Source organism: Talpa occidentalis, unplaced genomic scaffold, assembly GCF_014898055.3.
Source record: "Talpa occidentalis isolate TD23 unplaced genomic scaffold, MPIMG_talOcc4v2.1 talOcc4.3, whole genome shotgun sequence".
NCBI classification, from domain to species: Eukaryota; Metazoa; Chordata; class Mammalia; order Eulipotyphla; family Talpidae; genus Talpa; species Talpa occidentalis.
Window position 1 is genome coordinate 90,022,030 of NW_023603184.1, and position 20,339 is coordinate 90,042,368.

The 20,339-nt window shown below is 36.6% G+C and overlaps 1 protein-coding gene across 3 annotated transcripts in view; it reads left to right on the plus strand.

Moving 5' to 3' along the window:
- GPD2 (glycerol-3-phosphate dehydrogenase 2) overlaps window positions 1-20,007 on the plus strand; it is a 138,261-nt gene extending 118,254 nt beyond the window's left edge. For all 3 annotated transcript variants that reach the window (XM_037523355.2, XM_037523354.2, XM_037523357.2), the window contains exons 10-17: window positions 1,049-1,183; window positions 1,436-1,611; window positions 2,159-2,290; window positions 3,183-3,341; window positions 13,400-13,512; window positions 13,594-13,672; window positions 13,864-13,962; window positions 16,750-20,007. In XM_037523355.2, the coding sequence (XP_037379252.1) occupies window positions 1,049-1,183; window positions 1,436-1,611; window positions 2,159-2,290; window positions 3,183-3,341; window positions 13,400-13,512; window positions 13,594-13,672; window positions 13,864-13,962; window positions 16,750-16,875 (1,019 nt within the window). In that variant the 3' untranslated portion in view covers window positions 16,876-20,007. The remainder of the gene's footprint in view (window positions 1-1,048; window positions 1,184-1,435; window positions 1,612-2,158; window positions 2,291-3,182; window positions 3,342-13,399; window positions 13,513-13,593; window positions 13,673-13,863; window positions 13,963-16,749) is intronic.
- The last annotated feature ends 332 nt before the right edge of the window (window positions 20,008-20,339 follow it).

The window sequence follows — 20,339 nt, forward strand, 5'->3', positions numbered from 1 at the left end:
GCTAAGCTGTTCCTGATGCTGATCTAGATAAAGAAGAGTACATTTTGAAATCTCTGCCTTTAGGTCTTGCCCTTCAATCTGATGGTAGACCAGAACCACAACTTCTCAGACATTTTTTGGAACATAATAAGCACTAGGCAACAGCTATCTAATGCTGTTGTAAACTTTACCAATTTTTTACTACGGAAGGAAATTGTATTTTGGCAGAGTTAATAAGAAAATTTCATGATATATTGAATATTCAAAGAATTTCTACATGCTGTAAAATAAGTATTGTGTACCTGCCAGAAGAAGCTAGTATACCTGTTCTTGTGACAGTGATAATTATAATGGGATGAGAAACAAAAAAGGTATTACCCACAGTTGAGAGACAGTACAATTTAGGGTAAAAATTACAGACTTTGAAGTCAGAAAGAATGAGTTTTGACATAGCTTTACTATTTATAAGATGTTTGCTTTGGGCAAGTTGGTTAAACATTCCCAATCTGCTCTCTTCTCTGTACTGTGAGAATAATAATAATCAATGCTTTGTGACTTTGTGAGATTAAATTAAAGGAAACATGTATGTCAAGTGCTTTGAGAAGGTAGACTTGCTATAAATTCTCAGCAAGGGGCTGAAATTGATGAGGGGAGAAAATATCTGTTATCAGCCTCGTTTGTCTAAAAAGGATCTTTGCCTTCCCTGCAATAGCAGAATGTATTCTAGGAGGGAATTTAATATGTTATGCATTTATTAGTTTTTGTTTTGTTTCTGCTTTGTTGTTCTTTTTAACTAATCCAGATTGCCCCAGTTGAGGGTTGCTAATATTTTTCTTTTATTTCCTTTTTGTTGCCAGTGCCTGATTTTCAGGTTCTTTGCTTTTTAAAACGGAAATTATCTCTATAATACAGGTTCTGAGTTCTTGTAAGTATCCACTCACTTCTTCCAAGTTTTTTCTCCCCCTTTAAAGCATATTCATATCTTGGTTTTACTGAACTCTTTTCTGCTTAGTGACTGTTTCATAATTTTGTTGAGTAACCCTCTCAACCTTTGCCTTGCTCCTTCTAGTGAGAAGAGGGGACGTCCTGGCTGCGTGGAGTGGTATCCGTCCCCTTGTCACAGATCCTAAGTCTGCAGATACTCAGTCCATCTCCCGAAATCATGTTGTGGATGTCAGTGACAGTGGCCTCATCACTATAGCAGGTGTGGCTATTGTGCTGGTGTTTGGGTGCACTTTCAACAGGTGCTTGACTTAAAATTGTCACCTGGGTGCTCTCTGAATCCTAAATGAACAGAGATTTTTATGCTTGTGTGATTCTGAGAAAGCCTTATGTATTACTTTGCCATTTTTTTTTTTAATAAATAAGAGGTTAGTTTTATCATCATTAGGTTAAGAGGTAAATTATAAGGAAAATAATGAATGAATTACTTATCTTTACTACCTACTTTTTGTAGGTGGAAAGTGGACAACTTATCGATCTATGGCAGAAGATACCATAAATGCTGCTATCAAGACTCATAATTTGAAAGCAGGCCCAAGTAGAACCGTTGGGCTTTTCCTGCAAGGGGGTAAAGATTGGAGCCCCACACTCTACATTAGGCTTGTCCAGGATTATGGACTTGAAAGTGAGGTGGGTGTGCATTGTAACATCGTATTATTTTCTACCTTAGCTAGTAATAGAACAGCTGTCTTATGGTCTCCCTGACTTGAGAGTTTCTTTTTGCTAGTTTTATTACTGTCTTCATATTGTAGAAGTGGACTAAGAGAAACAAGAAAAGATGATCTTGCTTTGCTTTAGTTGCCTAAAAAGCAATGCACATTTAAATTTTATTTTCAAATCTGGAGTTTGTTTGGTTTATTCCTAAAAGACTGGGCATCCCAAGTTCTTTCTGTCTCAAGCATAAGGAAAGCTGTTCTTCAGAAGTGATATTGAGAGCAGAGTGAAGCTGAAGCTTCATCAGTCACTGATACAGTGATCCATGTGTAGTAGAGTTAGTGCTGGCCTAAGCATTCAGAGCGCAAGTGGTTTCCTCCCAGAAAATCAAAATCTAATCCTCTCCTAGAACTATTAGTTACAGACTCTAAAAACTGATAAGATAAGCACATAGATTTTTTGCTTTGTACCTAGAAGCTGTTGCTATTCAAAGTTCCTGACTAATGCAATTTTGTTTCCCTAGGTGGCACAGCATCTTGCTGCCACCTACGGTGACAAAGCCTTTGAGGTGGCCAAAATGGCAAGTGTGACGGGAAAGAGATGGCCCATTGTTGGAGTGCGTCTTGTGTCAGAATTTCCATACATTGAAGCAGAGGTAAGTGAATAGCCATGTGGCAGTTTCCTTTCAGCTTTGGAATACCTATTTCTCATCTTTTTTTTTAAAGTCATATATATGTAAGTTTTAGTGCATATTATGTCAGCTAAAACCTGGAGCAAAAAAGTTGCCCAGCACAAATCCCTTCTTTTACACATTTTCATTTTAATTCTGATGTGATAGTGGTAGTGATGATAATAATAGAAAATATGGATTTCCTTCTCCTCTACAGCTTTATCCCATTTTATTAATGGATAGCATTTTGCCTCTTTTGTGATCTTGAAGCTCTTCAAGTTTGTACTACTCATATGCTCCGTAATGACATATCTTGATTTGACAATAACTTCTCAAAAATTTCAGCTTTGTTTCTCATCAAACTTTCATATTTTCTGAAAATGGAGACCATACTTTATATTTATTTGTGATTCACTGTGCCTTAAAAACTAGGTGTTCAGTAACATTTGCTTGTTGATTGGATACAAGATTTCTAAGATACAGGTGTTCTATCATCTAGTTACTCTGAGGCAGAAAACGTTGGTCTAGAGATGAGACTAACTTTGAAACACTTACTTTTTGCCTACTTAGCTATGCAAATCAACATCCATATTAAGTATAAATAAAGAGGTAAATAATTAATGTGGATGGTAAATGAGAAGAGATGCACTTAGCATGTTTGTGCCAGGTTCCATTCAGGAACTTGTCCATTTTCCAGACACGCTTGGCAGGCAGATGGGGAACTTAATATGATGTCACTATTTGTCTCATACCTACTGAAGAAACAGAGTCTAAGGAAAAATGTCACTTTTCCTAAGCATTAATTCTTTTAAGTGAAACTTTATTTCCTGTTTCATAAAAGGTCTAAACTATTAATTTTACTTTAATTCAAACACAGGTGAAATATGGGATTAAGGAGTATGCCTGCACAGCAGTGGATATGATTTCACGACGCACTCGTCTGGCCTTCTTGAATGTCCAGGCAGCAGAGGAAGCCCTGCCGAGAATTGTTGAGTTGATGGGCAGAGAACTGAATTGGGATGATTATAGAAAAGAGGTATTATATAGATGCCTTTATAACGACAATCACCATTAAACACATGTAATTTTTGATTTGTCAGTACAGACTAGCATAGTTTTCGATGGTAACTATAGATTTCTTTCTAGTTTCTGTGTGTGTGTGTGTGAGAGAGAGAGAGAGAGAATATTTTTATATCCTAGGATACTTGAAAGTTAATCTTGTACCAAAATTTAGTTGTTTCTACAGATTCCCTTATAGAAAAAGACTCTCAAATTTGTGGCCATAATTCCAGATGACTGTGGGTAGAACTCTTTCTGGTTTTCATACTCTTAAAATTCTACAGTGCAGTTCACACTCTTACACTCTTTTGAATTTGCCTTTAGTAGGAAATAGTGGTTTTATTGTGTGACCACTAAATACTTACTGATTTGTGTCACTTAGATTTTATATTTATATCCAAATTTTGAAAAGAAGTCAGAGATGCTGAGAGGTCCCCATACAAGTCTGAGGTCACTGTAATCATGATTTTCATGCTTATTAATTAAGCCAGCTCTTGTCATATGCAGAGGTGTTTTCCTGCATTTATTAAAAATATTCTTTTCTCATTGGTTCAGTTCCCTTCTCTCTAGTCTTAAACTTGTTCCAGTTTGCTACTACTTTGCTATGGTAACTCAGTCACCTTCACCAAAACCATCCCAGGTGTTCAATATACTCTTTAACTCACAATTATTATTTGACTCAACCATCTGTGTCATTGACATGGTTGATTCTTTCCTCCTTGAACCACTTTCTGCAGTACTACCTGTCTCAGTCTAATTAGGTTGCTATAACAGAATACCACAGCCTGGGTAGCTTGAGCAACAAATGTTTTTCACAGATCTGGAGACTAGAGGTGCCAGCATGGTTGGGTTCTGGTGAGAGCCCTCTTCCTGCCTGTCAGACAGGTGCCTTCCTGCTATATCCTCACATGGAGGGAGATGGAGGGAGAGAGTGGGAATGGGAGGTGGGGGGAATCATCAAGGGATTCTTGTAATGAGGGCACTAATCCTGTCGTAAAGATTACCTTCAGGACTCACCTAAATGTAATTATTTCCCAAAAGCCCCATCTTCAGATAACACTACATTGGCGTTTCAGGCTTCAACATGAATTTTGGGGGGTCATAATTCAATCTGTAGTACTAGCTCTCTTGGATCTTCTATCTCCCCAAATTACTGCAGACCTTCACTTGTCATAGATAGCTTTTTCACCTTTGGTTGCTTCGATCTAAATTTTTGTATCACACTTGATCTAAACCTATCACCAAACCTTATCATATTTATCTTCAAATAATGGCTTGAATTCAACCTTTAACACAGTCTGCTGCTGTCACCCTCATCTACATGGATTATAGTAATAACTTCTTTATTACTGGTGTCCCTGCTTTAGCAGCTTCAGTGATTCTACTTAAACATAAACTAGATATTCATTGGTATGTCATTCTGAAATTCAGAGGCAGGGTTGAATTAGAGATATAAATCTGAGTGGGTATTTAAGCCACCCGGTTGAATGAGATCAGATAGAAAGTTTGTAAAGTATATCACATAGTGCTAATAAGTTTAGTAAGATAAGGGCTGACTGATACTTCCTTTGCTGTAAAACCCTGTCTTTTATTCAGAGTAAAACCAAAGTCATTACAGTAGCTTATAGACCCTCTGTGATCTGGTCTTTACCTGTCTGATCCCCTGATGGTTCTTCCCATTCATCACGCCCCACCATCCAACAGATAGAATCACTATTCCTTTTTTTTTTTAAATAATAAATTTTATTTTTATATTCCCCATACAATTGCAGCCCCCCCATTCTGATCCCAATCTCTCCCCTCCCGCCCCCGCCCCCCTAAAAGTGTCTCTGGTTCATAGTTTTTTGTTGATTTTGATTTTCACTTTCTTATAGTTATTCATTTTCCTGGTCCCTTATTTAAGTTTTCTAGATTCCTGCTATGAGTGAGACCATCCGGTATTTTTCTTTTTCTTTTTGGCTTATTTCGCTGAGCATGATCCCTTCCAGCGCCATCCATGTTGCTGCAAATTGCATGTGTTTATCTTTTTTGAATGCTGAGTAATATTCCATGGTATATATGTACCACATCTTCTTGATCCAGTCATCTATTTTTGGGCATTTGGGTTGTTTCCAAAGCTTAGCTATTGTAAACAGTGCTGCTATAAACATAGGGGTGCAGGTGCTCTTTGGAATTGATGTTTCTGTGTCCTTTGGGTAAATACCTAGGAGTGGAATTGCTGGATCATATGGAAGCTCTATGTTTAGTAGGTCCAGAAATCTCCACACAGCTCTCCACAGTGGTTGGACTAGTTTGCACTCCCACCAACAGTGCAGGAGAGTTCCTTTTTCTCCACACCCTCGCCAACATTTGTTGTTGCTAGTTTTTTTAATATGTGCCATTTGTAAGATGGTATCTCATGGTAGTTTTGATTTGCATTTCCCTGATGACAAGTGATGTTGAACATTTTTTCATATGCCTGTTGGCCATTTGCATTTCCTCTTCAGAGAAATTTCTTTTTAGCTCTTCTGCCCATTTTTTGACTGGATTATTTTCTTTTTTTTTTTATAGAGGCATGTTTTTCTTTATTTATTTGTTTGCTTGTTTGTTTGTTTTGTTTTATACATGCACTGGGTACAGTCAGAAGCGCAGGAGGGTGAGAGAATTCACCAGAGCCAGAGCGGGGAGCAGAGTAGGCAGAAGGACCGAAGTACACTGCTGAGGGGAGCAGCGGGCGGCAGGAGAGGTCTGCGCACCATGTGGGACCCTCCTCCGGTGGCCGGGGAGCAGCCGGGGATTGAACCGGCGCTGCAGAGGCCGCGGGCAGCTTCGCAACCCAGCGCTCAACCGCTGCGCCACCGGGGAGGCCCTGGATTATTTTCTTTGTTGTTGTTGAGTCTCATCAGCTCTTTGCAGATTTTTGTGATCAGTCCTTTATCATTAGTGTTGGGTGCAAAAATGTTCTCCCAGTTGGTGGGGTTTTTCTTTGTTTTTGTTATTGTCTCTTTTGCTGTGTAGAAGCTCTTTAATTTGATGTAGTCCCAGCTGTTTATCTTTGCCTTCACTATCACTGCTTTGGGTGATGTGTCTGTAAAGATGTCTTTGATGTGCAAATCACGTAGTGTTTCGCCTATATTTCCTTCTATATATTTTATGGTTTCAGGTCTTATGTCTTGTTCTTTAATCCATTTTGAGTTGATTTTTGTGTATGGTGTGAGGTAGTGGTCAAGCTTCATTCTTTTGCATGTAGCGACCCAGTTTTCCCAGCACCATTTATTGAACAAACTTTCTTTGCTCCAATGCATAGTCTTTGCTCCTTTGTCAAAGATTAGTTGACCATAAATCTGTGGGTTTATTTCTGGATTTTCTATTCGATTCCATTGGTCTGTATGTCTGTTCTTGTTCCAATACCATGCAGTTTTGATGATTATGGCTTTGTAGTATAGTTTGAAGTCTGGGAGTGTGATGCCTCCATTCCCTTCTTTTTTTTTCAGGAGAGCTTTGGCTATTCGGGTTTTTTTGTGATTCCATATGAATTTCATCAATAATTGTTCTATTTCTTTGAAGAATGACATTGAAATTTTTATTGGAATAGCATTGAATCTGTATATTGCTTTTGGAAGGATGGCCATTTTAATAATGTTTATTCTTCCAATCCATGAGCAGGGGATGTCTTTCCATTTCTTTGTGTCTTCTTCTATTTCTTTTAACAGTGTTTTATAGTTTTCTTTGTATAGGTCCTTTACCTCTTTTGTTAGATTTATTCCCAAATATTTGATTTTTTTGGTTTCAATAAAAAAAGGGATGGTTTTTTTGATTTCTTCTTCAGATTTATTGTTTGTGTATAGGAAGGCTACTGACTTTTGTGTGTTGATTTTGTATCCTGCCACTTTACTGAACTGATTGATGAGTTGAATTAGTTTTTCTGTGGAGTTTTTGGGGTTCTCTATGTATATTGTCATATCATCTGCAAATAGTGATAGTTTGACTTCTTCTTTTCCTATCTGGATTCCTTGTATGTCTTTCTCTTGTTTTATTGCTCTGGCTAGGACTTCCAGTATTATATTGAAAAGCAGTGGTGAGAGTGGACATCCTTGTCTTGTTCCAGATCTTAATGGAATTGCTTTCAGCTTTTCACCATTGAGAATGATACTGGCTGTTGGCTTGTCATAGATGGCCTTTATGATGTTGAGGTATGTTCCTTGTATCCCAAGAATTTCAAGGGCTTTTATCATGAATGGGTGTTGCACTTTGTCGAAAGCTTTCTCAGCATCTATTGATATTATCATATGGTTTTTATATTTCTTTTTGTTGATGTGTTGGATAACGTTGATTGATTTTCTGATGTTAAACCATCCTTGTAGAATCACTATTCCTTATTCAAGACCCGCTGATCCTTCTGCTAGGAATTCTGTTCCCTACCAGTTACTCTAACCTACTACTTCACTTCAAACTGGCCTCTCTGCAGGCAGGCCTTTCTCACCTGACTTCGGTTGCAAAGCACACTCCCCTCAGCATACTATCCAAATGGCATTTCCCCCATTTTCTCTACTTTATATTTCTCTTTAACATCTATACTAGTTGCTCTATACCATGTACTTAGTTGTTTATGTATATATTGTCTGCTTCTCCCCCAGAAAATAAACTCCGCAAAGGAGGAGATTTCTTCTTCTCTCCCTTTTCCCTCCTGCCTCCCTCCTCCTTCCCTCTTTGCCTCCTTTCCTCTTTCCTTCTTTTCCCTCAGTGCCCAGCATATAGAAGGCAGTATATAAATGTCTGTTGCATGAGTAAATTAACATTATTGGGCATATGTGTCATATACTGAAGGGTAAGGAAGGACTAGGCATAGATTCTGACTCATTCTGGTGTAGATTTGCAAATATGGATGCATCTCAGAATCCCTTGGAAAACACAGTGAGAAAGGACAGATTTTTTTTTTTTAAAGATTTATCTATTTATACATACAAGTACTGGGGTAAGGCCAGAGGTGTGGGGGGTGAGAGGGTTCACCAGAGACAGAGCGGGGAGCAGAACAGGCAGACCGACTGAAATACACTGCTGAGGGGAGCAGCGGGTGAGCCAGGAGAGGTCTGCTGCGCCATGTGGGTCTCCTCCCTGGCCAGGGGTTGAACTTGTGCTACAGTGGCTGCGGGTAGCTTCATAGTGCTGTGTCTTAACCCCTTGCACCACCAGGGTGGCCCCGAGAAAGGACAGATTTTGAGGCTTTTACTTTATAGACTATCAGAGGCAGAATCTTCAGGGACAAAACCATGATCCTGCATTTTATTTCTAACTCATTTAATTCTCCTCTAGTAATTGTAGTACAGTGCATGTAGTATACCGATGATGAAAATCACTCATTGAGAAAGATCCTTAATCCTAATCACAGCCCTTTCAGGGATAACCTTTACTCCCATTTTATAGTTGAATAAGCAAGTTCTAGTCATGGTCAGTGTTCACACAACTAGAAAATTGTGGAACTGGGACTGAAAAGTAGCTCTCTGACCTAGAATCTAAACTTTCCCCACCCTGCCCTGTTGCCTCTGCATGGGCATGAGTGGCTTATCTCTCTTCCACTTTCAGTTTTGGTTGATCAACTAAAGCTATGTAGAGACAGCACAAGAGAAACTTACTCCTGTGCTACTGCCAATCATATCTACCATATAGAAGCATTGGGGATAATGTGTTCCTGCAGAAGTTATGGTTAGGAAGATTTGAATATGCAGGAAGATATGCTGTGCCAGGAATTTAGGCTGTGGGAGGTAGAAAGGAGGAAGAAATTCCTGTAAACTGGTTGTATTCAGGCCTCCTGAGGAAACTAGTTTCACTCAGTTCAAATTTTATGAGCAGATTTTATATCTTCAGAAATATTCTCCTGTTCTCCCCCTCCCCCAAACAAAGTAACAGAAATAAAAGACCTAAAGTTATTACACAGTATCTGAGACATAGAAGTGTTAATGAGAGCTTTGCACAGTCTAGAGAGAACAAAGGAGAAGGAAAAAAAAAAAAAAGAATTAAAGGTTAGAAAGCTGGACTTCTGAGAAAAGGTTAAAAGCATTGGGATTATTTAACCTGCAAAAGTGAAAGAGGAACAAGGTGATAAATAACACTCTGTAGATGAATTGTGGTTGTTTTTATCAGTCAATACTTAATGAGTGACTTGTATACTGAACATTATAGCAGATATTTTAGAGGAATAATAAATAGCTCATTGTTTCAGGGATCTCGAAATCTCTTCAGGTGGTTACAACACATATGTACCTCAGAAATGTATGTATATTTTTCCAAAATTTAGAGAAAGATTTAGAGGAACTGATACTCAAAACCAAATCCAACCAACTTGGGAAAACAGAATAGACAGGAAGAGGTTGTCTAGGGGAGTCAGGGATTGACAGAGTTGGTGGGGGGCATTTATAGAACATGACACTGTATGTATAGTATATATATTTAAAAGTATAAATTAATATAGTGAAAGGATAAAAGAGTTTGGAAAATAAATGAGTTTGGAAAATTTAAAATGGTTAAAAGAGTTTGGAAAATTCTGAATTAAAACTGTAAAGATTTTCTTCAGTCAGATTAAGTGTCTTTAGAAATGCTTATATGCATTGTCAGTTTCTATAAGGGGACTCATTGACAACAAACCCAATACTCACTTTGTGTACAGGTTGAATGAGAGGAGGGAGACTAGTCTTGCTTAGGATGTATTTGGGGAAGTGCTGTTGTAGTATTTGGTAAGGTCGCCTTTATAACCTTCAGACAAAACATATGTTATATTGAGAGACTTTGAAGAAGAGACCACCTAATTTGATTGAGTCAGTCTCATTGAAAGTAATTCTTTCAAAAGTTGACTTCTATGAGGAGGAATAATGAGAAGTAAATGAAGAAATGGAGTGACTCTGAAGAAAGCAAGTTGAGAAACACCAAGTGTAAAACAGATGGAAGACAAGTGCTCAATACTTGTTGAAAGAGTACCCAGAAATAATGTAGATGTATATAAGTAGTGTCAGGAATTGGCTGAGTGTCGATAAAAATGCTAAAGATACCAAGAATAACTTTAAAATGAAAAAATTGAAAAATTGAAATGAATTCAAGTAAAGTCTGTATTGTTTAAGGTGACTGGTTCCATATTCTCAGATCCTGGAGAAAAGGGAGACTCCATATAATACAAATCTCTCTCTCTCTCTCTCTCTCTCTCTCTCTCTCTCTGTGTGTGTGTGTGTGTGTGTGTGTGTGTGTGTGTGTGTGTGTTTATGAAGGGGAGTGATTTTTCTGTGTGTGTAAAAAGAGCAAAACAAATACTGGTAAGATGAAAAAGATACTTAAATAGGGGACTGATCTGAATGGGCTTGTATGCCGGCCCAGAAAAATTACACCAAAGGGTAAAATTTGCAGGTGGGGTTATTTAAATATTATTGCACTTTAAAATATTGTGGCAAATAGGATCAGAATTAGAAATACAAAGGTGGGCAAATATAAGTGCCATAAAGGGAGACAAGAGAAAGATATATTTGGTAACCTAGAAATCTGTGATTTTAGCATTGATATTAGGTCGTTTTTTTGATTGTACCATTTTAAGTTTGTTTTACCGGCATTTAGCAAGTAGTGATCACTGAAGCTCGTGAAAGCCATTTTGAAGAAGATCATTTCATATATCTCATTTTCTTTTCAGAAATAGCAACAAGATTGTTAGATTAGAGAAACGTCATAGACATAATGTATTTGGATTCCACAAAGCATTTTATGAAACCCCAAGTGATATCTTTCTAAAACTGATAGATTTGTAACTATTCAAATGAGCACTGTTGGCCACAGCAGAGACCTCTGGTAGCAGGTCATAAGGACTCTGTCCTGAGTCTTGACCTAGGAAACTTTGGTTCAGGTGCTTAGAATACAGTATTGATGGTGTGCCTCTTTGGTGTACCAATAGCCAGAAACTGAAGGGAGAGTGGATGTTTGATAACAAATTGAAGCAATGGGTGAAATGTCATTAGGTATAATTTAATAGAGGTAAATGGCAAATCTTACATTAGATAGAAAAACAACTCCATCCATTCAACATAGATTTGACAATGCTTACAGTAGCACATGCAGAAAAGAAATACAGTTTTTGTTAATAGTGAATGCATAGCATTTACCAGTGGATCACGGCTGCCCCTAAATGCAATTGCAGTCTTAAGCTGCATTAATGAAATTACATCTCGGAATTGATGAAGGTGATAGTTACTCCCTTCTGTACTTGCCAGATCTCTGTTAGATAATTGGGTTTGTTCTAAAAATTGTGCTATGTGACAGACCAATAGTGTTCTGAAAGAAATTGTCCAAAGTAGTATAAGGATTTGAAATCACATCTTATGCAGAGGAGGAGTTTATAAGGAGGAAAACACATGATCATATCTGTAAATATTTGTTATGCTGTGATATGGGAAAGAAAAAACATTAGACTTTAAGAAGACATCACTCTGAGGAAGTTTTGCCAGTCCATGAGAAATTGGGGGAATTGCAAAAAGGTGGATTAATCTCAACATAAAACTTTTCAGCAAGTGGAATCTTTCCAATAGGGGCTACTTTTTTGTGGCATTGAGTTATTTCTCTATGGCTATAGTCCCTCTTTAGGCGGAAATCTCATACTTCCATTTTTGGAGGAAAATGTTGAAAAGGAAATGTGGAGAATTTGGAGCAATGTGGAGAGTTTTATAATCTTGGGGAAAAAAAGGTCTTCCCAACAAATATGCTTAGAGGGATTTGTCATTGACATAAACAAAAACATATAAACACATTTCATACAAGTGTGTGTGTGTGTCATTATTTCATTTCCTTTGTTTTCCTCCACACTGGCACTGTGATGCAGACCAGAATTTGAGAACCATTGATTTAGTAAATCCTTTGATGGGGAGTCTAGGAGTCCTACTAGTCAGCTTTCCTAGGTTATACTATATAGGAAACATGGTAAATACTTATTTTCCACTCATACTTCATAAAAGCACATTGTTAGTTGCTGGGACTCTTCTTGGTATTCCTGACTGGATTCTGATCTCTGATTTATGCCCTTCTCATGACTCAGGAACAACAGTCTAAGTGAAACTGTGCAGTTGCTTTTAAAGCTTTAACTCAAAAATACCATATATCACATCCATTCATGTTGGCCAAAGAAGTCATATGCGCAAGCTCAGATCAATGGAATTGAGCAGTACATGGAGTGGTGGGGTGTGTGTGCGTGTGTGTAAAAGGGAGAAAAGATAATTATGAGCAGTACAAAGTCATTTTGAGTGTTCTTAATAGGAGAAGTGGCATGATGAAAACTGAGAAAGTCAGTATTCTCAGTAATAGCTTAAGTTGAGGCTGGGAATTGAAATCAGAAAGAGTATTTGGGACAGCTTGTTTCCTCTTACAACTCTGTAATTTCCGCACAACTTTTAGTATTGTAGTGACAACATCTCAGAGTAACTAGTCCCATGACATCTGTCTTGGGCACTTCATGCTAGCAGTTGTTCAGGTCCTGGGCATCTTCACTTTTAATAGCTTTTAAATACGAAATCACAGAGATACAGCATTGTAGATTTTGCTAATCAATATTGTGGGAGAATACTTAGCAGTCAAAAGAAGCAAAATAATAAAACATGCAGTAGAATGAATGAATCTCAGAATCATGCTGTGTGAAAGTAGGTAAACACAAAAAACTAGGTAAACCCTTGCCACATGAACCCTTTTATGTAAAATTCTAGAAAAGGCAACACCAATGACAGAAAGCAGGTCAGTGGTTGCCTGGGACAGAGGCTAGGTGAAGGGATCACCCACAAATATGTATGAGAAGGCTTTTTAGAGTGATAGCTGTGTTCTGTATCTTGATCTTCATAGCATGTATGCCAAATTGTGTACCTAACATAAATGAATTTTAATGAATGCAAATTATACTTCAACAAAACTGGAAGAAATAAAAATAAATGTGCCGTTCAGAGGATGAGTCTCTTTTTAGAAGACCAAAAGAAGGAAAAGGAGTAAAAATTCAAGTATTAATTCTTTCCATATATCTGTGAAATTTGTGTGTCTGTGTTTTAGGAAGAACTTGAAACAGCCAGGAAGTTTCTGTATTATGAAATGGGCTATAAATCTCGATCAGAACAGCTAACAGATCGCTCTGAAATTAGCCTCCTGCCTTCAGACATTGACAGGTAATTCTAATAAGTTTCTATCTATCTCTCTTCTTCATCTGCTTAAATATATTTTTTTCATCATTCCATGTTGTGTTCCAGGTATAAGAAGAGATTTCATAAATTTGATGCAGACCAAAAAGGCTTTATTACCATTGTTGATGTTCAGCGTGTGTTAGAGGTAATAATATTTTTTGGTTCAGTATCTTTGACAGCAAAATATAAAAATAATATTAGAATTTTTTCTTATCTAGTACTTTCTAAAGTAATATTTCTTTTAATTTTTGAAAGATTGGTAGCATTAACAAACTGGTATGCATTATTTTTAACTTGACCTCTTCTCCTCTGTTTTTTTTTTTTTTTTAAATTTAGAGTATCAATGTCCAAATGGATGAAAATACACTACATGAAATTCTGAATGAAGTAGATTTGAACAAAAATGGACAAGTTGAACTCAATGAATTTTTGCAGGTGAGTAGTGGTGAAAGTAAACAATTATTTTTTGTTTGTCAAAGGATGTTCAGTAATGGATTTTTAAGCCCCTATTGGTGTCCCTTCTGCCTGAGAGAGAAAAAGATGAAAGCTTGAAGCTAGCAACAGTTGATACATCTTTCCCGAAGAAAGGTTCTAAGGGTCCATGTTCTTCTTTCCTTTTGTAAGACACATCCTGTATGTTGGGTAATTTACATTAAATTCAAATTAATTGTTGCTCAAAGGAATGAATTAGAAGTAGGTTTTATAAAGAATGCCATGGAATACCACTGTGAACCACTCTGCCTGCTTTTAGAGAGGCAACGCAATATTTCTAATGTAGAAAGTAATTTTTCTTATGGATGAAAAAGTTATGGTTGTATTATCTGAGAGTCATATTCACTTGAGAACACGATTATTTTATTCTTACATTATAAAAAATTGGAAAAGCAAATGAAAGGAAACCTGTATTCTGGGGTCAAGATTGTTTAATTCAAGCAATTCTGTTTCCACTTACCAAAACTCAATTTAATTGTAACCATGAAGGGAATAAATTTTGTTACTTTAATTTGAAACTGGATGCCACGCATCATTCCTTAAAATTTCCTTAAAAGAAAGAAATTCAACAAACCCATACATTATTTGTAGCTGTCCATAGGACTCTGATCATATGAAGAATGTATTGGTTTCCAAGCAGTCAGGTTTTTTCTGCAGTGTTTCGTGGGCAGGTATTTCAAATGAATGCCAGGTCTTGCCTGCACCATGGCAATGATGAATGCTGAACATGAAATAAATTAATGCTGGGGATTTTGGTCAATGTCAGCCCTTTCTTCACTGTGTCAAGTTAAACAAACAAGATCAAGGCAAAGGAAATGGTAATTGTCTCTCTGGAGATGAGCTGCAGATAAGAGCATTGTTGAATCTAAATGCAGAAAATTTTCACAGGTTGTGTCCAGCATTACAAAAAAGAATGTTTAGTTCTTTAGCTTACTGTTCAACTAAACGTGCATTTTAAAATGAGTTTAAAATTTATACTTGGGAATTACAAACTGTTTAATACATCTTTTGTCTGGTTTTTTTTTTTTTTCCTTGAGAATATTATTTGTCTCTGGATTTTAAAAAAATTTTCTTCAAAGAAATAGCTTCTGCTTCATTTCATGTTTATTGTAAATAAACAACAGCTTTAAGGGTTGAAAGACCTGGGGTTTTAGAAATAGCAAGAATCTAATTTTATGGCTATGTTGTGTGGTTGGGATTTTAAGTAATTTTCTTGAGTGCAGTAGAGTTAAACTCAGAAAATAATTTAAACCATCTGCAGGTTTTTTATTGTAGTTTTTTAATAATTGAGAATGTCTTGTACAGTTCTAAATAAAAGGGACTATTCATGTTTCTAAGTGCAAATACACAGTGTAATTTTCAACTTAAGAAATGCTGAGCATATTTCTCATGAAATACTCAACTGTTACTTTTTTTCTTTCAATATGTTTTCAAAAATAAATGTAATGTTTAAGGAAAACTGGGTTCATCACATAATGTTTATGGGTAAAGAAAAAAAGAACTAGTTCTATCAGTTTTGTAAGCTCTGATAAACTTTGAAGGTCTTCATGAAATCAGAGGCAAAGCGATGAACAATAAATTGTTCTGTCTTTAGATGTCAGCGTTCCTTCCGTGACATCATTTGTCACATGGAAAGTACATTTTCAGGTTTTTTTTTTAAATAAAATATTTTCCTTTTCTGAAGATTGAAAGCTTAAATTTACCCCATTAAACACCTTTTTGAACATAGACCTGGTTTTTCAGTGATCCTCATGGAAGAATCCTGTGTGGTGACATGACTTTATTTTTCGGCTCTAATGACACTTCTGCATGTAGGAGTCCATCTCTAATCAGCAATAGCTTGTGAAACAGCTTTTAATAAGGTCATGCAATTCTGATCCAGCCCCTTGGCAGATGCCATTTTAAAGAAATGTATCTATGTAGGCTAAAAGCTAAAACCCTAAACATTTTGAGGATCACTATATATTTCTGATGAATGACTAGGTCAATTCTTTTTAAAATAAAGAAAATTGGAAAAGTGAGATTGAGAAAAGCAAATGGTTAAAACCACATCAGCTTGAAAAGGAAAAAAAAAAAATCCCCATGCTCATAATTGCAAAGTGCCTTCCAGATTAAAGGCCTTTGCCTGCTGACTGCATGTAATTTCAAGACTAATTCTGGTTTTATCCATTGGATAAAAATGAATTAGCTAAAATCTGGGCCGTGGAGTGCTCTTAATTCTTAAGGTAGATCGCTGGGTCCATTTTCAAGTACTTAGATGTAAATTACTTTAAAAAGTCTTTAAGGAATTTGGATTTAAGGGACTCGGAAGTTGTCAAGTACAGTAACACTAAAAAAGAGTAGTTAAATATAGGTCATGGTTTGTCTTTCTTAAATCCCTGAGATTCCTTTTTAAGATTTTTAAATGGAATTAGAGATCCAATATTTGGGTTGCTAAAAAAAGAAAAAAGTGTGACCTGAACACATGAGGGAACAAAAGGTGGTGCATTCGATCTGCAATTCAAGGTAGACTACTATGCTAGATGGATGTAGTTTTTGGAGCAGTGGTGAAAATAGCTGCACCTTTTCCCCATTATGACATGTTCAAAAATATGGGTTCTTCCTGTTTGTACTGTAGGACTTGCTATGCTTTTTGATGGAGCTCTTGATTACCTCTGCCTGCTGCAGGATAACAAAATGTGGGAGGAAGCTGGCCTGCCTTCTGACTCTGTTGCCTATTTTCTTTTACAGCTGATGAGTGCTATTCAAAAAGGAAGGGTATCAGGGAGCCGGCTTGCTATACTAATGAAAACTGCAGAGGAAAACCTTGATAGAAGAGTTCCCATTCCAGTGGACCGAAGTTGTGGAGGCTTGTGAGTCTGAGCAGTAAATCCACAGTCAACAAATGTAGGAACAACAAAGCGTCATGTAACAACCAGAGATGACTTAACACCACTCCAGAATAGTGGATATGGATAGCTGCCTTTTTTTTTTTTTTTTTTTAAACATTAGGAAACATTCCAAAGTTTTAGGATGGATGTTGGTGTATATCCTTTATTTGTATTTCCCATTCAATCTAGCTTCTAAAAAGTGTATTTTATCTTTTTTTCCCTCATTTTCAATGCACACTGATTTAATGTTTTGCATTCATTTTGTGATCTATTTGACTGGACATGCTCCCTTTTTGTTTGTTTATTCATTTATTCTAAATCAGTTCTAGAGGCAGAATATTTTGACAGAGACTGAAAAAAAGAAGCTGGGAAAATTTTGTGACATGCACAAAACTCTGGACATTAAGCTTGTAGACAGTTACTTCTTAAAAGAAATCGAGCAAACTGTTGAAGTGCTTCTGGAGACTCGTCAGCCTCCTCTCTGGTTTGTCTGCCTTCCTTATCCAAACAATATTGCATAATTTTATATCTAGAGCATGACTGGCAAAACTGGAAGGAGAAAAAATAGTTTAGATCTTAACAGGAGCAAGACTCAAGGAAAAATTCTGAAAGCTACCAGAATCACAGGTATAAGATAAGGATAGCAGTGACATTTGCTGAGAGTTACAGTGATAGGTTCATTTCAGCGATTCATTCCCACCGCCCCCCACCCCCCTTGCTGGTTTTTCTTTGACTATTATAGTTGCCAGAAATATCTGCTTTTCTTACTTTAAAATCAGCATTTAAGTGGCAAGTTGGATATAATAGGATGAGACTAAATTTCTCAAATCTTTAGAGTATAATGAATTTAAGGAATTAAAACCATGTTATAGAATTACCTATGATAACACATTTTTCAATCCCCCAAAATCCTAAATAAATCTTGGATCATGTGATATTGTCAGACATGCTATGTTGCCTAGTTAATTGCATCATTTGGGGGGAGTATTTATAAACAGATATAAAATAAACAAGTAGCGTTTAGTTAACTTTAACTGTCTGTAGAAAGGTAAAACACTGCAATATTCAAGGTCATTTGGTTGCTTAAAGCCTTTCCCCTCCAACATTCTCAATCAACCAAAAAGAAAACAGAAAAGCCCCCACTACACCCTGCCTCGAGACACATAGAGGCACAAAAACAAAACCAAAAATAAATCTGCGCTGAATTAAACAAATTTAAAAGGTGAATTGATATACTTTTGCAACATTTTTGGTAGCATTTTAACCAGTCATCTGAATTATTTATTCATTGTGCTTCCTCCTGGTGAAGTTAGCTACCTATTTTTATGTTTGGAGGTAAGGTGTAGAGAATAGGAAATGTAACCCTTCATCGAATGGAAGGTTGCCATTGAGCACACTTGAGGTCTTAGTTTTTTAAACTGGTCAGGTCCTTTTGTGCTGTTATTTCTATTTATGTCAAGACAGTAGAATATTGTTGTGCCTCACTCAAGTGGCATATGAATCTGTATGTCATAATAGAAACACTGGAGAGTCACTCACCTAAGAACCCCGCCCCCACTTCCCCCACCTCCTCCAAATAATAGAGACTACAGGGAAAGATCACATCTTCATTCTTTGTGTTTTTACATGGAGTTTAGACTCGCACTTCCTGAAGGGGAACCCAAACAGAGCTAGTGATGCTCCCAGGGATCACTGTGAATTTTTTCTTTCTTTATGCTGGCTTTTATCTTATTTTATTTTAATAAATGGGAGCATGGGCTTTGTAATTTAGTAATTTTCTATCAAGACAGATGATAAAATGTCACTGTTTAGAACCCACTGACAGTCGGTAGAAGAGCTGTCTTTTAGACCATCTCAGATAAAGTACCACAATATTGTACATTTGCGCGCGCTCTCTCTCTCTCTCTTTCTCTCTCTCAGGCCTGGTTTGTACACGCTTTTGCTATGAATGAAGTTCCTTTAAGGACAAAGAAAAGTACACTTTTTTTCTTTTGAGCATATCTGCTTTTGCTTAAAATCTGCTAATTCTAAAACATACGCTCTTTCACCAATCCCAGAGACTCATCTTAGAAATGAGCTGATTCCAAATCTTACTGTGAATAAAGCACCCCCTCATTTTTCTGTATGTTCTTAATTAAACCTGTACATCCTTTGTACACGATTTCAGAAAAGGAGTCAAGAAATAGGGGGATAAGCCCCTTTAAAATGCATTCTAAGTGCAAATGAGTAATTTTTTTTGTCTTTTAATATAAATGTGGCATTAGATGATTGTATTAGGTTGGAGGGAAAGATTGTCTTATCAAATGATTTATTTCAAGAGCCTCCACAGGGGTTCAGGTGAAGGAACCCCCCCATCTGTGGTGGAGTGTTAGATGCTCCTTTATATAGCCCCTACCACAGTCTTAACCACAATGATAATGCTGGATTACTTGTTAAGTCAAGGTTGTCTGCTGCACATCCATCATGCTATTTGCAATATTCTTGCCCTCTGTTTATACTGAGTAACTTTGGGATTTCTACTATGAAATGCATGCCCAGTCTTTCGCTCTACTCTAGCTTTGTTTTGTCTTTTTTCAAAATATGTAGCTTCCTCTTTTGTACAACAAAAATTTCATTCTTTAATAAACATATTGTAAGACTGATCACTGATCTTACTTCCTTTTTTATGTATTTGAAAAAATTTTTGGCATATAAATGTACTAATATTGAAGTCAGTGACACTCTTAACTTGCACTGTTTTGCATTATGTCAACCCTTTTTAGGGTGTTAAAAAAATGACTCTGTTTTTAAAGAATATCAAATATAAGCCCGGTCCTAGACTGGATATGCACACTGCATGTTTTCATATGTGGCACTTTTATGTATTGTGTTGGATTATTGTTCTAGATTGGACTGTTAAATACTATGTTTGAGGCTGGATTGTCATTTTTATAACTGTCTTGGTGTTTTATCGCCATTATTTATTACTTTTGATATACAGAATGAGCTGCATGCATTTATAGAGCAATAAGAGGGTGTATTTAATGTGCCTTGTTTTTAACTGAATAAGAACTGAAAGCATGAATCAATAAAACTGATTAAAATGGTCCATTTGCTGGCATTTTGATGTTACTTGCAGTCAGAGAAATAACTTTGATTACTGGGAAGTTAAAAAAAGTTTAAAAATATTTTCACAAATTATATTTTTAATGACACGGACATGTTAATTCTTTTAGCTTGGAATTTTGTAGTTTTATCTCAAAAGTGAATCTCTGCATAGACAGATGTAATTTTATGAGACTGCCAGAATTATTTGTATTAATTTGTTGCTGGAGGCTTTAGGGCACAACTTCTGTATCCTTGCAATCCTATTCTAAAATTGCATTCATCCTATTACAACTCTGTTGAATTTTTTTTCCTTTCCTTTTTTTGTGTGTGTCAACCAGAGCCTTTCAGCCTGAGCGTACCCAG